At 36.0% G+C, this 10,223-nt stretch overlaps 1 protein-coding gene across 1 annotated transcript; it reads right to left on the bottom strand.

Annotated features, from left to right (window-relative positions):
* Positions 1-4,125: 4,125 nt before the first annotated feature.
* LOC136210763 (eukaryotic translation initiation factor 3 subunit B-like) lies at positions 4,126-9,672 on the bottom strand. The gene is made up of 11 exons (XM_066002160.1): positions 9,357-9,672; positions 8,560-8,797; positions 8,066-8,212; positions 7,041-7,169; positions 6,640-6,768; positions 6,477-6,560; positions 6,261-6,385; positions 5,955-6,153; positions 5,341-5,873; positions 5,144-5,255; positions 4,126-4,761 (listed from the first exon to the last, which is right to left on the bottom strand). The coding sequence occupies exons 1-11, from the start codon at positions 9,476-9,478 to the stop codon at positions 4,420-4,422; spliced, it is 2,160 nt and encodes a 719-aa protein (XP_065858232.1). The 5' UTR covers positions 9,479-9,672; the 3' UTR covers positions 4,126-4,419.
* Positions 9,673-10,223: the final 551 nt, after the last annotated feature.

Genomic DNA, 10,223 nt, shown 5'->3' with positions numbered 1-10,223 from the left:
TCCAGGTCGGAGAGGTGGAGATAATACTCTTCCTAGTGGCCACCGTAGCTCCCCTCGCACTTGTTATCACTGTGGGGGAGAAGGGCATGTTAAGAAACATTGTTGGAAACTGCATGGTAAACCACCCCAACACTCGGGACAGCACCCTCCCCGAAGATCTGCAAATATGGCAACTCAAGCTAGCATCATTCCAACCCCGCCCTCTGTCACCATCTCTGCCGATGAGTATGCTCGGTTTCAACAACTTTCTGTGGCTTATGATGCAGAACAACCATCAACCTCAACCTCCGCTTTGGCTGATACAGGTAATCATGTGGCATGTCTCTCCACCTCCTCTCGTAGTTGGGTGATTGACTCTGGTGCTACAGACCATATGACTGGCAACACAGGTATTCTTTCTTCTTTTCAACATCTGACCAATTTTCCATCTGTTATGTTAGCCAATGGCTCAACTGCTTCTGTAATTGGACAAGGGACAGCTCACCCAACATCTAATATTCCTTTATCCTCTGTTTTATGTTTACCCAATTTTCCTCTTAACTTATTATCTGTCAGCCAACTTACTAAAACTCCTAACTGCTCTGTTGTTTTTTATCCTACCCATTGTATTTTTCAGGATCTTGGGACGAAGAAAATTATTGGTAGAGGGAACCTAGTAAATGGATTGTACGTACTTGATTCAACTTATCAGCAAGTGCCAAAATCCATTATTTGCACAAGCGCGTCTCTTTTGCGACTTCACTGTCAATTTGCCCATCCGTCTTTTCGAGTTTTACTAAAGTTATGTCCTAGTCTTCCGCGTGATTCGACTCTGGAATGTGAAGCTTGTCAATTTGCTAAGCATCACAGAGTTTCGTATCCACCGCGAATCAATAAACGTGTCGAGTCTTCCTTTTATTTGGTGCACACTGATGTATGGGGTCCGTGTCCTGTTGTGTCCAAACTTGTTTTTCGATATTTTGTAACCTTTGTTGATGATTATTCTCGAGTTACTTGGCTTTATCCTATGAAAAATCGTTCAGAGTTACTTACTATTTTTTGTACCTTTCATGCTGAGATTCGCACACAATTTAACAAATCTATTTGTATTTTGCGAAGTGACAATGCTAAAGAATATGTATCTTCCACTTTCCAATCGTATCTTTCCCAGCATGGTATTATTCACCAGACTTCATGCATCATCACCCCTCAGCAAAACGGTGTTGCCGAACGTAAGAATCGTCACTTATTAGAAGTTGCTCGAGCACTGTTGTTTCATATGCAGGTTCCTAAGACTTTTTGGACAGATGCAGTCTCCACTGCCTGTTTTCTCATCAACCGTATGCCCTCTTCAGTTCTTAACGGTCAGATTCCATACTCCCTTCTGTTTCCATCGTCTTCTTTATTTCCTCTTGCACCACGTGTTTTTGGATGTACTTGTTTTGTTCAAGACATGCGACCACAAGTCTCCAAACTTGATCCCAAATCCATCAAGTGTATCTTTGTGGGTTATTCTCGGACTCAAAAAGGGTATCGTTGTTATTCTCCTTCTTTGGGTCGTTATTTGGTGTCCGCTGATGTTACCTTTTTTGAAAACACTCCTTTTTATGGTCTTGAATCAACCCCTTCTGTTAATCCGGCAAGTCCGTCTGACGATAATTATCTTGTTTATACTGTAAGTGAGCAGGTGGTTTCTGTTCCTTCTCGACCAGTTGTCCGTCACATTTATCTTAACCCTAATTCGTTTAATTTCCGTGTTACGCGAATCGTGTTATCGTGTTGTGACCCATATTGACAGCCCTACTTTTAATCCAATATTCCTTTGCCTCGTATAGAAGGAACCCAAACCATATATATATATATATATATATATATATATATATATATATATATTCAGTAAGATAAAATCCACCCAATCATTTTTCACTAAATTGTAATCACTTCATCCTCCCCTCAATTTCCATTTTTTTCGTTCTCCTTATATCCCCCAAATTGTTGATATATATGTAACTTATAACTTATAGTGGTTTATACACATGGCAAATGATGTATTATCTTTAATTAGTTGATAGACAAGTGTTTCTATACCTATTTTATATTTTAACAAGTGTTTTATGGACTGTTAAATAAATGCCACGATTTTTTTTAAATAACATAATATGTTACTATAACTCAATATTTACAATTAAAAATAGTATTTACAAAAATACTTATTTTGCTCCCTTTAATTATAATTTTTACAAAACTAGTCCAATACTTATAAAAACATTAAATTGAACTCTATAATAGATTTAAATTCATAAAAATTACCGCTATCTATTTCATAAATAAAATTTTAGACACGGATGTTACAGAAATAATAATAATAATAATAATAATAATAATAATAAATGGGATAAGGTCTTGATATTTTACCGACCCTAGACAAAATAAAAAATAAGGGACTTTTAATAAAAAAAAATTATTTAAAAGTCTGAAATAGAAATGTGAGCAAATTTTGAATCTAAAATTCATGTTATTTTGGCCATTTGAAGCCTGAATTAACATTATAACAGCCTTTCTAACAAAAATAAAAAATATTACACATATACAGTAAAAATAAAAAATATGGGTCCCTTTTTACATTGGACGCTGGACGGCCGCACTCCTGACCTATATTCAGGACCGGTCCTGGATAAGATAAAAAAATACTCCCGACATTAACAGCTAGGAGCAATTTTATTCACTCGTTTCTAATAAATAGTTTAAAATAGCATAAATGAAATATGATCTTTTATTGTTATAGTATATAATCGATTATGATAATCGTCGACCATCACTATTGGAGAGAGCCCGCTACACATCTAAATTAGCTATAGAAATTGATCTCAATGTATATCATATAAGTCATTTTAAAGTATTTCACACAAATTAAGAAATACATTTAATATAGAGTCAATTAATGAATTTACATTGGTTAAATTTAAAAAAAAAAATCCCTATCATATAATGGTTAGAGAATAACCCTTAAAATGTTAAAAACATAAGGATACAATGAAAACCAAGATAAAAATTCAATGTTTGGACCAAAAAACCAAACGACTTATATTTTAGAATAAAAATTCATTTTTTAAAATGACTTATATAATGGGACGGAGAAAGTAATACATATCATTTTCTTTTATCAGCTCATATCTTTTATATATAACAAAACCAGCATTCATCTATCTATTTTTCTTTACTACAAATCTATAATTACATTAATTTATCCACATTTTTAATAGTTAACTGGTTGTAGTAAGTGATAGATATTATTGTTATTAGGCAAGGTCCAAAATTGAATTTATCAAAAGCCTTAAAGTTTTATCTTTAAATGGATAAAAGGTAGTGTAAAGCATCCCATATTGTCTAAATATCACTTGGAAGTTCAATACATAAAGAAGGTCCTCACACTCTTGGGTGTGCCCCAATAGATGCCCACTTTTGTGAAAGGGCGATGACCTACGTGATGTTTAACCAGTTACTCAACGACTCTTTTTTCAGCTAAAGGAGTATATTCATTTTTTTACTAGGTAGACTAAGCAAAAGATTCGAAAGATGGGGTTATCGGTTTCTATCTAATGCAGAAAGAGAAGTTCTGATTAAATCAGTGGCCCAAGCCCTTTCTACATTCTGCATAAGCATATTTCTCTTACCTAAATCTATTTGTGACGATTTGCATAAAATGATGAACTCATTCAGGTGGGGCATGAAACATGAGAGTAAGAGGAATATACACCGATTTGATTGGTCACGACTTGTAGAGGCAAGAATCAAGGTGGCCTTGACTTTTGGGACCTACATTTATTCAATGTATGCAAGGTTGGAAGTTAATGAGTTTTCCTAACACATTGGTAAGTAAAATCTTGAAAGTTAAATACTTTCCACGAGAGAAATTCATTTCCTCTAAATTAGGCAACAATCCTAGTTTTATTTGGAGGAATATTTGGAGTTCAATTGAAGTTCTTAAATCTCAATCAGGGATCGAAGGTTTGGAACTGGGAAATTAATATTTTCTAGATCATCTTGTGCATACTTTTAAAATGAGAAATTATTTTCTTTTTAATGTATTAACACATTAGCTTCTGGATTTTACAACTGAACAAAACAAGTACTGACACATGTAGATTTGATTAACTACCAAAATTGCATCAATTCCATAATTTAGTCTCATAAATAGAATAAACATCATGATTCAAGGAACATACTGCTAACTTGACTCCCTATAAGTAAAATCTCATAAATAGAATAAACATCATGATTCAAGGAACATACTGCTAACTTGACTCCCTATAAGTAAAATCAAACACCGAAACCGGATTTAAGATTTTGAATCCAAACTTTTCTTGTTTCGATGCAAGCTTCAGTGCCTGCAAGTACCAATAATGTCCAAGGTCTGAGAATAGTATCCTTAACACTTTACTACTGTCCAAATTCGAAAGATAAAGTTTCTTCCGACACATCCAACAACTCCTCCACTTCGACTTCTTTAGCTTCATATTCCTCTTCTTCGTCACTCGCCTCTCCATCTCTAAGTTTCTGCCTCTCCAATTTTTCTTCCTCGTGCAACTTTTTCCATTCATTCACCCATTTCTCCCACTCATCCTTCAACATTCTCCTCTTCTCGCGATCTTGCTCACTCAATTGCAACGACACATCTTGGTCCTCTGCCTCGTATTTCTTACTATACTTTTTCAGATTGTTCGCGATCTCCTCCTCTTTTTCAGGACTCAAGAAGGATGGTGGCCTAGGGCGCCACAAGAACTGTAGCACGACACAAAATATATAGATTCAGTACATGTCAAAATACAGTGATATCGTAGTTATAAAGGGCCCAAAAGGAAAATTGATAATCACAACAACTAATATATGTCCATCAGAATTAATGTGCAAGCAAAGCCACATTGTCAGCAGGACACATCACATATTAACTTCACATATATAGATTCTTCAATCTCAAAATTATCAATTAAACTCCACCCCTACCTGAAAGGTTAGTAAAATTTGCGACCCAGCCACTGGATCGATAAGCTAATACATCAAGCATCGCATGAATATATTCTTCCAAGTGCCAAGCACTTCAAAACAATATAAACCATAGCTAACTACACTGAAAAGTGGATCTCATGAGCATCGTTGATCTTACCTGGAAGAAGTGATCCTTGAGTGTCCGATAAAGGGGCTTGCCATTAAACGACCAGATATTGAACCCATTTTCCATTTCATGGTGAACTGAAGTCACTGAAGTTGAAACATACCTGTACAGAAACGACTCTCATCACAACTGTAACACAAATATTGCAAGACGAAGCAAAGGGGAACTGAAATATTCAATAATATTACCTTCCAGTAGGGTCCCAATCAATGTCTGTGGCCATAAAATGCTCTGTTGTTCCCATGGTCTCAAGCTCATCAACGTTAAAGAATTCAAGCTGTCCGTTGAAACCCTTCAGTCCAGCAAGAATTATGTAGTGGCCAGCAGGTGACCAGAACAGAGCATTTGCCTGTTTGCCTTTGAGTGTGGTCAACTTTGATACCCTGCCACTGTTGTGGGCAGTCCTCATTGAGTAAAAGCTTACATCAGGCCTTGGGCTATCACCATGAATAACAGCAAATCTGTGTCCCTTTGGCTCCCAAGCAAAAGCAATGATCTTGTCGTTCTTATTGTCAAGCTCCAGAACCTCAATGGGTATATCTCGTTCTTTTATTCGGAAAAGCTCAAATCCTGTATACGTGGTCCTCTTTGATTTTGTATAGCGATCAACATTCACAGCAAGGTAGTCACCATTGCTTTGCCAGTACATCTTGCAGTCGCTAACACTGAAAAGATTCTTTTGCCTCAGTTCCTCTTTGCTAGGAATTTGCACAAGGGACACCTACAGATTCAACATTGCAGAAAATAAGTACTAATACTACAGATTTTAAAGTTCCATTCATGTCAAACTAAAAGTGCTTACCCTGGCTGGTTGGTTTCCACCAGCAAGTTCGGGAACAAAGAGTGCAAGGATTGGGTCAGTTGGTGACCAACTGAAGTCCAGGACATTTTCAACCTTCAAAGATTTCTTGTCAACAAGGCTGAAAGTTTCTGTTTCATAAACAGATATCATGTTTTTCCCAATTCTAGCAAAGTACTTGTCATCCTTTCCACCACACCACCTGCAAAAGAACAAAACTGTACTCCATGAGAAACATGACTTGTGGAAAATACCAACAAAATTCAGCATTAAAAAGGCAGACCACAATTGTCATGTCAGAGTAATCACCTAAAAATGGGCCAGGACACCCCCGCAACACCACCAGTTCCTCCAATGGAGAATTCATCAGCACTTCCCTTGAAATCTCTCATAATTTTACCAGTTCTCACATCAAAGATGTTGATGACAATCCTCTGAGCATACACACACACAAAGAAAAAGCGATGGTGAAATAGAGAACATCTCATAACAAATTAAAGAATGGAGAAACAGAAAAAATCTCACATTTGCATCATGAGGATTGCTTGGTTCATGACTGCTATATGTAACCAAGTACTTCTCACCAGGTGAAAAATCAATCAACTTGACCTGCAGTTAAATTCATTCAAGTTAGATGACGATTAAAAACAAAACCCTGATAAAAAAGCGAGAAGGCAATTAGATGAACCTGTGGATGAGCATAGCGCATCAGCCTATTAAAGGAATTTGCACCACCCCATACAGCAGCACCTTGCCTATGAACTGTCGCCAGGTATGTCCCAAGTGGGGACCACTGCACAAAGCTCTCAGTCCAGTACTAACAAAGAAAAAAGAGTCGTCAGATAGGAAACAGTGATTAATATACTTGGAAATGCAACATGAAAAAACTAGAAGTTGGATGGTTTAAATAAAGTATGCCATTATAAATTTTTGTATATTCCTCTTTCCAACCAGCCACCAATTACATGCACAAGCACTTCCACACATACAGATCCGGAGAAAAGGGAAGAGGGATATAAATTCTACAGAAGATAGACTAATTATGGAGCAGGGGATAACAATTGTAATTTATCAGAACTGCCCACTTACGGCACGCTTGTAAACAGGATCAGGTTTCAACTGTCTGGCATCATTCCAGAAGACCTCAGTATCTGAGCCAGCACGAATCACAAATTGATCTCTAGCCTTTTCATCGGTAAGCCATTGTTGGAGATTTTCCTGCAATAGCATGCAAGAAGCAATGCAATAAGAACATAATTTTAATGTGCATGTAAACATCAGCCAAAGAGGTTGTAGAATCAGACAAAACAATGGAAAGGATAATCGCAAAAGATGAGTCTTCTATTGAAACCAGGCTGTGCGAGCATAGAAACTATTACTCTCAATATTCAAGGAAAAATTTCTTTCAAATATACAGTTCAGAAACAAAAAAAAAATCAATGTAATAGATGGAATATGGTTTTGATTTCTGATGGAACCTGACACTATATCTTAGTCACAGGATTAAATAACAAAAAAAAAATCTTCTTTTTCCCAAAAAATCAAAGGATTACTCATGTTAATGGTAGAAGAACAGTTCAACTTTAAGTCTTGAAGTACTAATAACTTATAGTTTGTCAATACTATGTTTAGTGAAAACAAGACATTGTGATAATATTTTATCCTGCATATAGATTCCGGAGCACCCTCATAATTGAGAATCCAAAGTATTATAATCTAAACAGTAAACTGAAATGTGAAGGGCTGAAAAGGGAGATTGAGACTAAGGTGTTTCACAGCTACTGTGCACATGAAATAAGGATGTGAGCAGATATTAGCAATTAGCAATAGCTAATTAAAATGGGTCACGTCACAGGTGAACTCTTGTATTGAGTGACCTGTTCCAAATTCCATTTTGGAACCTTAAGTTATAGGATATGATAACGTGGTATATTTTTTTAGCCACTATAAAGGAAGGCAGTGTTAGGCAGAGCATAAGTATGCGTAAGAAACAAAACACTGATCTATGTAATGTAGTGCCAAAACACCGCCATATGTACAAGGAGATCCTCGAGCATGGGAAAAAAACAATTCATGGAACTCAAGGACAACAGCAAAATAATAAAACTAATTACCCCAGGAACATATGGTCTGATTTCAGGTGGTGCCCACTCATCTGGGACTCTCATGAATTTATCGAAGTCTTCAAACATGTTGACAGCAAAAATATGTGCTCTGTCCAACTTGTAAGCATTTGTTTTCTCCTTAGCTAGCTCAGCCTCCTGAAATTGTGAACAATAGAAATCAAACAAAAAATTGCATAATCACTTATTGTCAAAACATACGCCTAAAAATGAGGTGATTGGATTTATGCATCCAAAGGCCAAAGACATTGCTTGGTCCAGGCCAAAGACATTGCTTGGTCCAGTACTTAACAATGAGATGGTCTCAGCATTCTATAGGTAATAAGTTACTCCTTACATTACATGCATTTGTTGTTTGCAACTCTAACACTTGCACCTTAACAATAGAGCATGCTCATTATTGTCACAAAAATGGCATCGAAAAGAAGAGGATTTAAATTAAGATAAAAGATTTTGAAAACGAGTTGATCTGAGAATGAGAATACCTGAGGTGTATTATACTCGATGAAGCAATAACCTAAGGTCTTATGAGTTTCAGGATCGACAGGCATCCAAAGGCCATCCTCCTTGATAACACCAATTTGACTGTAGATTTTTCGAATCACACCTTCCAGCTTCTCAAATTTTTCTTTAGGAACAACTGGTAGATTATCTACCATAACAATGTTCCCAAAGCCAGCTTCAAAATCCAGCTGCTCTTCTTGGTAAACATCTTCATCATCACTGCAAATAATCACGGGATAATTTAGTAAATGACTAATTATGCAACAAATTAAATAATCAACAAAATGTTCAATAGGAAGCCATTGAAGCCAGATAATAGGACCTCCAGAAACCTGAATGTAGATGGTCACACAGCTTGGGAGTTCTTAAATTAGAAAAAAGAAACAATAAAGCTGTCTTGCAAGAAACAATGTGGTTCCATTATAAATTGAGTATGCAATTTTATAAAAGCTACAAAGCAATCACTAAGAAAACAGACTCTCATTGTCTATTCCCAAATAGATTACATACTGAAAAAGGTTTCAAACTACAAATAACCAAACAAAACATATAATCTGCAAAACAGAACGGCAACGAATTTTCTTTATTTTCTTCTTATTTTGATATCATCCTATACTGGCGCATCTATAGACTTCACAGAAATATCATACTAAAACCAATTTGACCTAGCATTGCAGTAACCAAAGAAGCAGAAATTGGGAGTATAGTTATACACGAGTTTACTGGAATTCCAAACAGCCAAGGCTAAAAAATATTTGTTAAATTGGAAATTATCTACCTGATGATTCCGAAATTTTCGCCAGGAGGAAGGTGAATGGAACTGAGATCGAGATCGGAAAGGTCGATTCCGGATGCCGCCGCCCGCGCCTCGATATCGTTCATTAACATGACGTCCGCCATGATTTCCTTCTTTTACTTTGGGGATTCTCCCTCTAGAATCTAGAGAGAGAAAGAGAAAACACGCAGTGGTGAAGAATGAAAGAGGCTCAACTGAGTTACTAGGTACGGAGTCCGCAGGAGTTTGGAAGTGATGAGACTTAGAAAATGAGAAGTGATCTGATGGTTTAGGAAAACCCTAAATATCAAATTAAAAGTTTTTGCAATGTGCTTTGGATATGCTTCTATTATCTTTTTGTTTTACTTTAGTTTTATAAATTTTTTTTTAATTCTAAGTAGACATGTCCACGGATCTGGGTATCCGTTCGGACCGTGTCCTTTAAACCGGACTTGAATAATAAAAATTGATTTTAAGCCCAGTACGTCCATTTATTTTTTAGATGGATTTGGGATTAATAAAAATAGCAGGGATCGCCCTGTCTATCAATATTAATTAATTAATTTATATATATATATATATATATATATATTATATTAAATATTTGTTTTTAAGTATAATTTTTATTTTTTATAATTAAAAATGTTATATATATATGGGTTAATTACAAAAAACTACCCTGTGGTTTGGCCGATTTGCGATGTGATATCTGTGGTATTTTTTGTTACAAACAGGTACATGTGGTTGCCGTCGTTACCAAAATCAATGAGACGGTTGTTTGACTGTTAAATTGTAGGGGTATTTTTGGAAACACATTTTTTTGACTTTTTTTGTTGACTTCATCTTCTTCTTCTCTTCTTCGTTCGTCTT

Source organism: Euphorbia lathyris, chromosome 1 (genome assembly GCF_963576675.1).
Source record: "Euphorbia lathyris chromosome 1, ddEupLath1.1, whole genome shotgun sequence".
Taxonomy (NCBI): domain Eukaryota; kingdom Viridiplantae; phylum Streptophyta; class Magnoliopsida; order Malpighiales; family Euphorbiaceae; genus Euphorbia; species Euphorbia lathyris.
The sequence above is the reverse complement of the archived record's forward strand: the minus strand, read 5'-3'. Positions and strand labels throughout refer to the sequence as shown.